This window comes from Leucoraja erinacea, chromosome 18 (assembly GCF_028641065.1).
Source record: "Leucoraja erinacea ecotype New England chromosome 18, Leri_hhj_1, whole genome shotgun sequence".
NCBI classification, from domain to species: Eukaryota; Metazoa; Chordata; class Chondrichthyes; order Rajiformes; family Rajidae; genus Leucoraja; species Leucoraja erinaceus.
The window spans coordinates 1,535,933-1,548,607 of record NC_073394.1 but is presented as its reverse complement, the minus strand read 5'-3'; the positions used below and the strand labels follow the sequence as shown (position 1 = coordinate 1,548,607).

Sequence of the window (12,675 nt, the reverse complement as noted above, 5' to 3'; positions counted from 1 at the left end):
GAGTATCGGTGGATGGGGATTGGTTGGTTCTCCAGTCGAGGAAGAAACGGAGGGCTTTGAGATGGAGATGGGGATGGAGGTGTAGAGTGACTAGACGTCCATGGTGAAGATGAGGGGCTGGGGGCCTAGAGAACAGAATTCCCGGAGACGACAGAGAGTGTCTGAGGTGTCTTGAACATGGGTATGGAGGGATTTAACCAGGGGGGATATTAATATATTTGCAGAAAAGTTTGTACTAAGTTTATAGTTTGGTATTACATTTCGAATAAGATATTTTGGGTTCATGGAAGTCAACTTTAGTTCACTGAGCCATTGGTATAAATTTATAGTTGATTGTAAATTTCTGATGCAACATGTGACTGATTATAGTTAAAACGTAACCAGCAGTACATAATGAAGCCATTTTACAAATTGATAAGTGTGTGGGTTGAGTAAAGTGTAGTTATATGAATTGAGATTAGTCTGCAATGCATTGTGTAACCTGCAATATAACTGCCAACAAAATGCAAGCAAGGCTTTATTTATGGCATCATTAAATAGCTCTAGATAGTGTGTGGCACAAAAGTATCTAAATACTCTGTTGCATAGCAACTGCAAAATCACTTGTTTATTGATTAGGTGGGCTATATCCATTTTCTGATTTCTGAAATTAGAAAAAGATTCATCTGTAACAGACACAAAAAGCTGGAGTAACTCGGCGGGCGGGACAGGTGTGTTGAGCCTAATGGATTATACATTACTGGTACTTTTGGCATTATCAGGTTTAAAACAAAGGATAGCTCTTTGTGGAATTAGCTGCTGAATTAATCTAAAGGTGTGTCATCAGTTCTGAAACATAAGTAGGTTATTGTTATAAATGTTATTTTAAAGCCCAACCTTTGGGGGGGGGGGGGGGGGGAGAGGCATCGAGACGACTATGTATAGTGAAAATGGTGGTGATCTGATCCCGCCCAGGCCCACTGCACACACGCAGAGAGACAATGCCATTTTGCGTCCCTACCGCGTCACTGGTTTTTCCCCCCCCCAAATCATCCGCGGGTCGGATTTACCGAATTATTTAATTTCCCTAAAATTACCCAAAGACAACCACAATTTCCAGAATTTCGGGTAATTTCCTTCAAAGTGGAAACACTGAGTAAATCCCTTTTCGCTCTAGCCCGTGACTCAAAGGACTATGTTCTATCATCACTTTTGTTATGAATACTAAGAAGTATATTACCCAATAGTAGCTTGAGTTGTTGTGCCATTTACTATATTGTGGAATTGTTTTATAGGAGACTCCAAATTATTAAGAAATGTTTTAAGTTTATTCGACCAGCCACTAAGTTGCAGGCTTTTAAAACAGATGATTGCTGTTGGCCGATCCCAATGCCGGCAGAACATTTGCAGGTTGTGGTTAAAAAGTGGAGATTTTTCCTTTCCACAGAGAAATTCTGGGCTATTAATATACATCGAACAGCACTGGAACAGGTCCTTCATCCCGCAGTGTCCATGCTGAACATGATATCAGATTAAATTATATATTGGTGTTCTCCATTGTTAAATCTGAATTTATTTTAAAATTGTTCATTCAAATGACTATTTTGGTCATTACAAAGGAAGTTGTTTTTTTATTGTCTTGTTGGGATTTTGGCAATGGTAGATCTGATTGATATAAAAATAATAGAATTCATAAAGCATTGTAGAATACTTGAAAAGCCAAGTGATAGATATGATGCCAGCAATGTTGTTGGTGTGTGTATATTGTATGCATTTGAGCTACGGTGCAATACATGACGGTGTTTGATTTTTATGGTTGAAGATTTTACTGTTGTCACAACATGGTTATTTAACCACTGCATTTCTCCTTTCAGGCGATTGGCTGGTAATGACCTGTCTTACATTCATCCAGAGGCTTTGTCTGGTCTATCCCAGCTGAAAGTGTTGTAAGTATGAATCTATTCTTTCCCTGTTGGGAATGCATCAAAAATAATGAACAAATTGGTGAATGACTCATTGACATGGGTTGGGTACAAAGATAAACACTGTAGAGCATTTGACTTTGGAGTTTACTTTAGACTCCAGAGATACCGTGTGGAAACGGGCCTATCGGCCCACCGAGTCTGCGCCAACCAATGATCACCACGTACACTAGCACTATACTATACAATAATTTACAGAAGCCTACAAACCTGTAAAATCTTTGGAATATGGGAGGCATCAGAACCTCTGCAGCTGTGCCACAGTGTCACCCCATTAATTAAGCTTTAAAATGTTATGTAGTTTTAAACTAATTCCTATTTTGTTGAACAGCAATACAAATAATGTATTCTAGTGAATATTATTATTTAAATTAAAAATGTGACTTAATTATTTTAATTTAGATGAATGAATTTGGTCCTTTTAGCATGTATGTAGATAACTCATTCCCAAGCATTGTTTTCATAGTGGCTGTTGTCATTTGCAGTCAAGTGTTTTGTAAGTTGGCTTAAAGGTTATCATAGTTTCACAGCAAATGGTAGGAAAATGAAAAACTGACCAAAGGTGTTAAATCCACATTACATTATTTTGGATTGCTGCAAAATGACATGCTGGGCGACCACAGTATGTCAGGTGACAGAACTGTGTCTCGGACATGGTAGTGAGCAACACGGGGAGGGGGGGCCACAGGAGACGGTCCTCTCTGCAGTCAGATGCTGCAGATGTTCTATCTGGGTGATTGAATGTGTTTGAAGCAAGGGATAGGAAAATATAGACACTGAGAAGGTTGATAAGATACTTTAGCTTGTGTAGTTCTTTCAAATATAGAATTGGGATCCCCGGCATGTATGGAGAGGAGGTATGCTTGTCCTTTGTTGCCCGAGTACAAATTCTCTGCTGTACTTTAACATTTGTTTGAGCCAATTCTGAGAGAAACAACAACTTGCTTCTATTGCCTATGGCAGCAGTGTTGCCTAATATTCAAAGGTTCATGGTGCAGCTTGTGATGACCTGCTTCACTCGTAATTAAAAATGTTCATTTGTTTGCACAAGCGTTCAAGGTGTGTTGGCTGGCTACCCAGCAAGATTATGCTTGTGTTTGCAGGTGTTGTAACTAGGAAATATTTTTGCAAGAAAATCAACATAGAAGGACAGCTCAAACCATTGAGTCTCCAACATCCCCTGTTCTCTTGGACACCCCTTTCAGGCCTTTTACTCTCTTGACCTTTTCATTTCCAGTCACTGTCATGATTAGAACCGCATCATCTTCCCCGCTTCCACTGTAATGTGGCTCTGTTGCAACAGACAGCCTCCACTCACTTTGCACCTTTTCTGGCCCAGTATTTGAGCAACTGGTTAATTCCAGTCAGAAAAGTATGACATTTCCAAATCTGGGCATATCTGATGAAATATTTATCTTTATTATTATAGTCTGATGAAAACTGAAATATTTATCTATATTATTTATTAAATATTATAGATAAAATATTTAGTGGAATTCATTGCCACAGACGGCTGTGGAGGCCAAGACATTAGGTAATTTTAAGATGGAGATTAACAGATTCTTGATTAGTAGGGGTGTCGAGAGAAGGGGAGAAGGCAGGAGAATGGGGTTGAGAGGGAAAGATAGATCAGCCACGATCAAATGGGGGAGTGGACTCGATGGGCTGAATAGCCTACTTCTGCTCCTATGACTTATGAACTGTCTTCCATTCAAAAGATGCCAATCAAGCACTTACAAATAAATCTAAAGTTTTTTTTAGATTTGAACTGGATGTCCTGGCCTATCCCTCAGACTTCGACCTGGACAATAACTTTGTTTTGTTCCATAGGTGTAAACATGAGCAGTTTTCTGTGACTGAACTTATTCACTTAAGATAATAAAACAACCAATACCTTTGAACCAGCACCAATAAAATAGCCTCCGTTTTGTCCTATGCGCATTTTTTTTTCTGTACTGCAGCTTTGCCATCCTAAACGATTGCTTTATTTTCCTTTTACTGTTTTAGAAATGTTCCAAGTAGTTGAGAGTTGTATATTAGTTGAATATTCCTTTTTTTTTTAGTTTACCACAATAGTTAAACTTTTAATAACAGCAGTAATGTGAAACTTTGAATCGTTACAATTATCATGTGATGAGGATTTGCAGCCTAATTTTTTTAGTCTCATTTTTTGTGCTTTTGAGTTTTTATGAAGATTCTGGTTAGCTTTGTCAATGAGCTTACAAAATGCATTTGATGAAGGACACCTTGGTAGACAAGCACTGTGGAGGTGCAAATCTGCACAGTGGCAAGGAAAGCAATGCTAATGTTTCAGATTGATAAACTTTCACCAAAACTTTTTAAAACAAAACTGGTAAACCAGGTTTTAAGATTAGGAATGTTCTGCTGTCTAAGCTGTGTCAAAGCAGCCTATCTGTTATTTACTAATCAGCTGCCTTAACCTGCACTATCAACACATTTGTCATTCAATCACTCTGCCTTCTCATGTCAGGCTTCCTATTGGATATTCACTTCCCCTCCTCCCCGTCTTTGATACGGTTTGCATTATCTCCAGTTTTTCTCAGTTCTGGGAAAAGGTCATTTGCCTGAAATGTTAAGTTTGTTTTACTTTCCACAGCCTGAGCAGCTGAATGTTTTCAATGGGAGTATGGTCATCATGTTCTTTAAGAGATTTTTGTCAAGCATTGAAATTCTGGCAGTCTTTATTAGTACCACTGTCTTTAACTATATTGGACATCACTTGCTGCTAATTGTCGGCAGTTCAGTAGCAAACTGCCTGCATATATCCCAATAAATGTAACTTGGTGATTTTGTACCGTGAAGGTTTGAAAGAGAAGCCCTGAACCTGTTAATAATTGCAGTAAGTCAGTCTGTCAGTGTCCTGTGCCCCTGGAATCCACGTGAAGCCCAAGAATATAGCACAACTTCACTGAGATTCCCCAGCACTAAAAGTGAGATGTCTCTTCCCCCCCCCCCCCCCCCCACATGAACCCATATGCATATTCATTCCAAATAAGATTTTGCAGCTGCCAAGGAAGAAAACTACCCTACTCTCTCATCAGTCATCTTCATTACCTCCTCAAAAAGAACTCTCCGGGACCGTTCTTGGTGTCTTGGGTGCCGGATACAAGCGGGTAGTGGAGGTTCCGAGCAGAGCGTGCGGAACAACTAGACTGCGGACTGACTGGACTTTGAAAATGGTACTAAATGATGGTGCTTCTTGCATGTGGGATCAGTGGACTATTTCTATACACTTGCTAATCAGAGGTGTGCTTGGGTATGGCAATACTCCATTGGACTATTTGTAAGAAAAGAATTTCATTGTGCGTTTGCACTTTGCACATTTGACAATATAAGCACTATTGAACTATTACGTGGTGAACAACATTTTAAACTATTTATAGTCTGGTGACGGCTATAAAGGGAATCATTTCAAGGTATGCAGATGACTGGATAACCAAAGTTATAACCCATATGAACAGCATATCATGACTAGTGAAGTGGATACATATAGCTGTAGTTTAGTAAAGCCTCGCATAAAATGATGCATTCAGCAAGAATGAGAGACAATGAGAACCTGGCAGTGCAGGTTTAAAGGGAATGTTTTTGAGTAGAAATGTACATAAAGATCAAATCTTTTATGTTTAGAAACCTATCAAATGTACAGGATTTTATGTTTTGTAAATGGGAATTGCAACATAAAGACATTAAATCAGTCTGATAAGCCCTATTTGGAGTATGATGAAAATGTCAACTTGCTGGAATGGTACAAGGCATGTGGGATATTAGCAGAGATTCGCAAAAGCCTGAAAGTTTTAAAAAGGCATTTGATAGAGGTGTTAATTTTTGAACCGCTTTAATGGAATAAATAATACTTCCATTAGTGAAAAAGTCAGTTATTGGAGAATACGTTTAGGATAATGAGCAGAAAAACCGAGTGAAATGTGAAACCTTTTTCCACAACAACAGTTGGCAGCATTTGGAATTTACTGCCTGAAAGGATGGCAGGATTCATTTTATTTGAGATTTGGCTGAATAATTAATTGGAGGAAAAATCGCTGGGGCATGGGGCAAAGAGAGCATGGTGGTGACAAGGTTGGTAGAAGAGCCAGCAGGGTTGTGCCTAGTTTGTACCTTCTGGGCTGCATTACATTGCATCTGCGTTGGCTGTCACTGGTCCTTTGTATACTGTCAGTGTTGGTTATCACATTGAGTTTCCTATCACCTAGATATGTCAAAATTCTTCCCTTTTACAGGTAAGGCCCGGCTTGTTCTAGCCCACATGAGTAGATTGCAGCACAATTTCAATGATCAATTCCAGGGTCTTCAAGATAATTTTCTTTGAGCACTGTCATTTCTGAGATTGAATACGTAGAAAAATACACTGGTCCAGGGAAAGTCATTAATGGACGAATTTTGGCTTAGTTGCCCTTTGTGGTCCACTGATTTATTGGTCAAATGCATAGCTAATTATATGCCAAATGCAATGGCTAAAATGTATGATCAGGGAATAAATATGAATACATATCAGTGAAATGTAATATTGTTTTGCTGCTTTGTGATATTGAGCATTGTACTTTATGGGGAAAATTGAGTGGTCTACTGTTCTCTCATAGGATGCTTCAGAATAACCAGTTGAAAACTGTGCCAAGTGAAGCCTTGAAAGGACTTTCTACACTACAATCATTGTAAGTACTGAACTGGGCTTTGCTGTTACAATGACTGAAACAACCATGCTCCTTGAATCGGGTGGCAATTTTAGCTTTGTGCATGGGTAAAATTTAATGTGAACATCTAGAAATTGTATCTCTCAGATCTACTCCTCCTCCTTCATAGGCTATGTTGTTTGTAGTCACCTGCCGTGATCAAATTACTGAGGGATTTGAAGAGAATATGAAAATGGTGGGGACATTTAACCTTGAGCTAAGTTGCTCAGTGAGTTTAGGAGTGCGGGAGGGATTAAACATTGATAACTCTGTAGATCAAAGGAGCCCAGCTGGAAATGCACTGGAATAATCAAAGCTGAAGACTAAGGTGTGGCAGAGTAGCTGGATGCTTTTTTAATTGATGTGAACTTAGTTATGGAGAACATTAATTATTTGTTCGTTTAGATTTAGTCAAGGAAACTAATGTTTATCTAAGGCAACTGCTATTGTGAAATGGAGATTATTTTTGGGATAAGCAACACAGTTCCAACTGTGTACAACTAAGGGAAGGAAACACGAGCATGTCTGCCCTGCCCTTGTTTAGCTTTTCTCTTGGCTAGGTTCATGTCGTTGTAGAAGGACAGGAGGGAAATGATGAATGGAGACAACTTCAGGGCTAATTGCAGCACCCAACACTAGGCTGCCACCTTCTGTTGTCTAGCACCCGAATCCACTGCTCAGTGACAGCGTACAAGCTTTCCATTGGAGCAGAAGAGCGAGTGAGGAAGATGGAGAGGTCACTAGTGGTGGGTGATCTCTTGCAGGGATTGGTGAGAGGGTAGAGAGCAGAAGGGAAGAGGAAAACTGAGAAAATTGGAGGACAGTGGCAAAGTACGAGACCAGGGAATTGGAGTGTGGGTCAGCGTGGTGGGTGGCAGGTGAGACAGATGGCCAATGAAGGAGACTGTACTTGGGTAAAGAGAATGAGTGGGTTTGAAATGGGGGTAGCAATGGGTAATATCATGTGTGCCTCAGCCCACTGTCTTAATGAATAAGTGGTGCTGAGTTATGAGAGAGGGCTGACATTAAAGAGGAAGTGTGTGAAATATTTAATAAGATAAACACAGTTTGTTTTTTCTAAGTATGTTTTCAGATATTGTTCCGTTTCCAAGATGGCTGCCGGAAGGGAGAGTGAACGCTGGCGCGATTAGCTGCTGCTGCTCTCTCTTTGAATTGTATCTTTGAATTGTCTTTGAATTGTGTATTGTTGATGTCTTTACTATTTATTTTTTTATTTTTTTGTCGTTATTTTTTGTTTTGTTTCATTCCGCTTACATGTTTTGTATTCTGTTTACTAAATTTTGTAAGGTGTCCTTGAGAGTCTTGAAAGGCGCCCATAAATAAAATGTATTATTATTATTATTAGATGTTTAGCAATTTAGAAAATGGATCAATCCTCTGTTCCAGGTGGAATTTGCCCCAAGTTTTTAAAGGTAATTGAGAAGGGAATGTAAGAAGGCTTTGCTCATCAAATCTCAGTTCAGCCTTGCCATAGTAATGGAGCCAGAGGTCTGTGTATTGTGCACTATTTATAAAGTGAAGAAGAAATAAGCTGGACAATGCTGGAGAAACTCAGCGGGTGAGGCAGCATCAATGGAGCGAAGGAATAGGCGACGTTTCAGGTCGAGACCCTTCTTCAGGCTGATGTAGGGGATGGGAAAAAGGAAGGAAGAGGCGGCGATGGTAGGCTGTGGGAGAGCTGGGGAGGGGAAGGAAGGAGAAAGCAAGGACTAGATGAAATTGGAGAAGTCCATGTTCATACCGCTGGGGTGTAAACTGCCCAAGCGAAATATGAGGTTCTGCTTCTCCAATTTGCGGTGGAACTCACTCTGGCCATGGAGGAGGCTAGGAAAGAAAGGTCGGATTTGGAATGGGAGGGGGAGTTTAAGTGCTGAGCCACCGGGAGATCAGATTAGTTAATGCGAACTGAGTGGAGGTGTTGGGAAATAAGCTACATAAGTGCATGTCAATAAATTATTTGAATTACTTTAAGGCATAGTGTGAATTTATAAAGAGTGCCATCTTTGACCAAATTGATTGACATTTTTGTGGAGGCCTTGAGGGTTGTTTGAAAGATACAAGGCTTCTTACAAGATCTTGCATGGCAAGCAGATCAAATAGGTCAAAGGGTGGGGAGGGGAGGGATAAATAGTTCTAAAATTGGCTTTGGCAGGAAGCTAAAGATAATTGCTGTTTTTGTGACTGAAGACTATTAATTGGGGCTCTGTACTCGGGTCCTTGCTTTTTGCAGTACATATTACCACATTAGACTGAAGTATTGGGGACAAGGTAAAGAGGTTTGCAGATGGTAAAAAAATTGTGTGTGAACTTGACTGAAAAAGCACGAAACTGCAGGAGGAAATGGTTTGTACACAAAAATGCTGGAGAAACTCAGCGGGTGCAGCAGCATCTATGGAACAATTATACCAACCAAGCCAATTAACCTACAAACCTGTACGTCTTTGGTGTGTAGGAGGAAGCCTAAGATCTCAGAGAAAACCCACATGGTCACGGGGAGAGAGTACAAACTCCGTACAGACATGTGCCCGTAGTCGGGATCGAACCCGAGTCCCCAACGCTGTAAGGCAGCAACTCTACCACTGTGCCACTGTGCAGCCCCTGCCACCATGTGGAGGAAAAGAGCGATCTTGGAACATGTTGCAAATGTAGATTGGGAGCAGATATGAGTGGGTAAAACAACAGCTGATAAGTGAGAAACATGAAAGCTATAGATGCTGGAATCTTGAGTAAGACACAAAGGACTGGAGGAATTTGGCAGGATAGGCAGTATCTGTAAAGGGAATGGGCAGCCTGAGGTTTTGGGTTAGGACCCTTCTTCAGACTGCATTTTAGGTTTGGTCCCTTCAGACAGCTGATAAGTAAGTCTTTTAAAAGCATTGGTAGGAGTTCAGGGCCAGCTTGTCCCAGTAAGGGTGAACGGCAAAGGTGGCACGATTAGGAAACGTTGGAAAACAGAAAATAGTTAGACTGGCCACTGAATCCATAGGCATATTCATTTCCAAGATGATTTTACAGCTACCAAGGAAGAAAACGGTATTATTGTGTGCAGGATATTTTTCATATTGTTTTGATTACTTTTGAATTCCAGAGATGTTGCAACATATTCTGAAGTATTCTAAACCTGGGAACATGGCTTTGCATGCCTATCAGAGGCTTTCTCAGCAATTTTGTGGACAAGTAGGAATAGGAGCAGTTTATAATAATGTATTTACAAAACACAAAAAACAAATCCAAAAAAGAAAGGTTCAGTATTAGATTCAGTGAAGGGCACACAGGATTACAGCACAGGAACAGGCCCTTCAGACTACTGAGCTTGCACCTTCTAGCAGGAACACGCATATACCACTGATTTTAATTTGCTCACATTCCCATTCACTCTCCCAAGATTCTACCTCTCACCTTTGCTCCAGGGGCAATTTACAATGGTCAGATAAACTATCAATCTGCATCTCTTTGGAAAGTGGGAAGAGACAGGAGCACCCTGAAGAAGCTCACTGTAAAGGAAGGGTATGCAAACTCAGCACAAACTGTATCTGGATAGCTGAAGCTGTGAGATAGTAACTCGACCAGATGCCCCACCATGCTGCCTAGATAAGTGAAGGGAGGACATCAGGACAATAGTGATCATCATACAGCCTTTTAAATTATAGCAGAAAAGGACATCAAAATGATAAGGCAGATTAGTGTGATTGATAGCAGTTATTGTAGATACTAATATTGTGAATAAAATAGACATTCTTGAGGTAAAGTCTAATTTTATACTTGGACAATTTTTGCATGTGAAATAAATTAATTGAAAAACATTTATTTCCTCTTACTGGCGTTACTAAAAAAAAACAAAGATGGTAGGTTTGTAATTTTCAATACAAGTTCTATTAAAGGGCCTGTCCCACTTGGCCGTCATTCGCGCGCCATTTATGCGACCTGCTAGCGTGTGGGTAGCGTGGGATGGGCGCATGGTGTGGAGGAGTGTGGTCCTGCAGAAAATCATCGCTCACCACCGGCCTGTCGCGTAACTGACGGCCAAAGTGGGACAGGCCCAAGACCCTGGCACGGTGCAACGTCTCACCCCCAACAGCAGCAGAAGCAGGCAAACGATCGGCGAGCTCGGCCTGGGACTCACGGCCGTTGCGGATCCGGATCCGCCCCCACTCCCACTCCCAGAGCGGGGCCAAGACAATTGGAGCTAGACAGAAAATGCAGGAGTAACTCAGCGGGGCCGGCAGCATCTCTGGAGAGAAGCAATGGGTGACGTTTCGGGTCGAGACCCTTCTTCAGACTGAAGAAGAGTCTCGACCTGAAACATCATCCATTCCTTCTCTCCAGAGATGCTGCCAGTCCCGCTGAGTTACTCCAGCATTTTGTGTCTATCTTTAAATGACGTCACGCGCTACAGACGGCTGTGCGGGCGCATGATGCCGCGCGTGATCGTCGCGCGGCAGTCACTACCACTCTGTTGCGTCAATGACGGCCCAAGTGGGACAGGCCCTTAAGATTTATAAAAATCTTTGTTATATATAGTTCATGCTAACCTCAAACCATCACTTTGCAACTAATTTAAAGGCTGTCTTGTGGCTTTTTGGCATGGTTGAAAGAGTTGCCAAATAAAAACGAAACACAAAGTTACCACTATCGACTGCATGAATGTGGTCAATTTTTGTTTATGTGATATTAAATGAAACCAGGACACTGGGAATCTGTTCCTTTATTTTTCTTTGAAATATTGCCAAGAGGACTTTTACTACCAGAGAGAGTGGATGGAGCTTGACTTACAGCTCGACTTGCGGATGAGACATTGTTGTTCAAGTTTCTGCACTGTACTGCAGCTTGTGTTGCTGAAGTCTGCTTGAACTAGTGGCACAGCTAGAGCATTCTCATCTGATTAATGGCCGGCACATTGTCAGCAAGCCAGGCGTTCGTTTATTTCCATCTTACAGTAGCTCTAATCTGGCATGTTGAGGACTTTGGCATTGCTGAATGTCAGATTTTCCAGCCTGTTGGATGCTATTTCTATTAAAACCCCAACACCTGCAATTGTACATGTCCAGTGAACCAAATGCAACCAATGAGTTTGGCACCAGTGGAAGAGAGCATGGGAAAAGAGGGCAACGTATTGTCTGGTGAGCCTGATGTTAAATGATCAGGATTTCCAAGTGAGCAGGAGTTCATTGTAGTGTTGAGCCCAATGGGTACATCGTTTGTATGTGAAGTGGGAGATCCGCCGGCATTCAGTTCAATCATTTTACTTTCCAAATATTTTATTAGCATTGCCTGCTTGTGCAAAGTGTTTGCATGGGTGGTGCTCGAGTATTTGTTAGCACATCTCTGCCAGCTTCAATCCAGGCACTGGAAATTAGGCCTTAGATCTTCAAGGCATTGGACGGAATTCAGTCAGCAAGGTAGTTGCATAACTTTCAACCAGCATCTTGCAGGGCAGCATTATCAAACAGCTCATTTGATTTCTATTGTTCACACATGGGCTGTAGCCTATTTTCATTTAGTTAGTGAATAGGCTTGACGGCTAGCTTGTTTATGAAGGTTTTCCAGTGTGTCTGGTAATGTGTTTTTTTAACCTGCAGAGGTATTGCTGTCTTTATATTTTTATGTCTTTAATTTCCATACCATTTGCGTGCCAACCAGTCACAGAAAGACGATACATGATTACCATCGATCCATTTACAGTGTATAGATACATGATAAGAGAATACCGTTTATTGCAACGTAAAGCCAGCAAAGTCCGATGAAGGATAGTCTGAGGGTCATCAAAGACGGAGATAGCAGTTCAGTACTGATCTCTAGTTGTGGGAGGGTTCCTGATAACAGCTGGGAAGAAACTCTCTGAATCTGGAGGTGTGTATTTTTGCACTTTTGTACTTTTTGCCTGATGGGAGAGGGGAGAAGAGGGAGTGGCTAAGGTGTGACCCATCCTTGAGTATGCTGCTGGCCTTGCCAAGGCAACGTGAGGTGTAAATAGAGTCAATAAAAGG

General features: G+C 41.1%; 1 protein-coding gene across 1 annotated transcript in view; it reads left to right on the top strand.

Annotated features, from left to right (window-relative positions):
- The window catches only part of lgr4 (leucine-rich repeat containing G protein-coupled receptor 4), an 81,037-nt gene that overhangs the window by 49,317 nt on the left and 19,045 nt on the right, over positions 1-12,675 (top strand). Inside the window, exons 3-4 of the mRNA XM_055649138.1 lie at positions 1,854-1,925; positions 6,578-6,649. Of these exons, the coding sequence (XP_055505113.1) occupies positions 1,854-1,925; positions 6,578-6,649 (144 nt within the window). The remainder of the gene's footprint in view (positions 1-1,853; positions 1,926-6,577; positions 6,650-12,675) is intronic.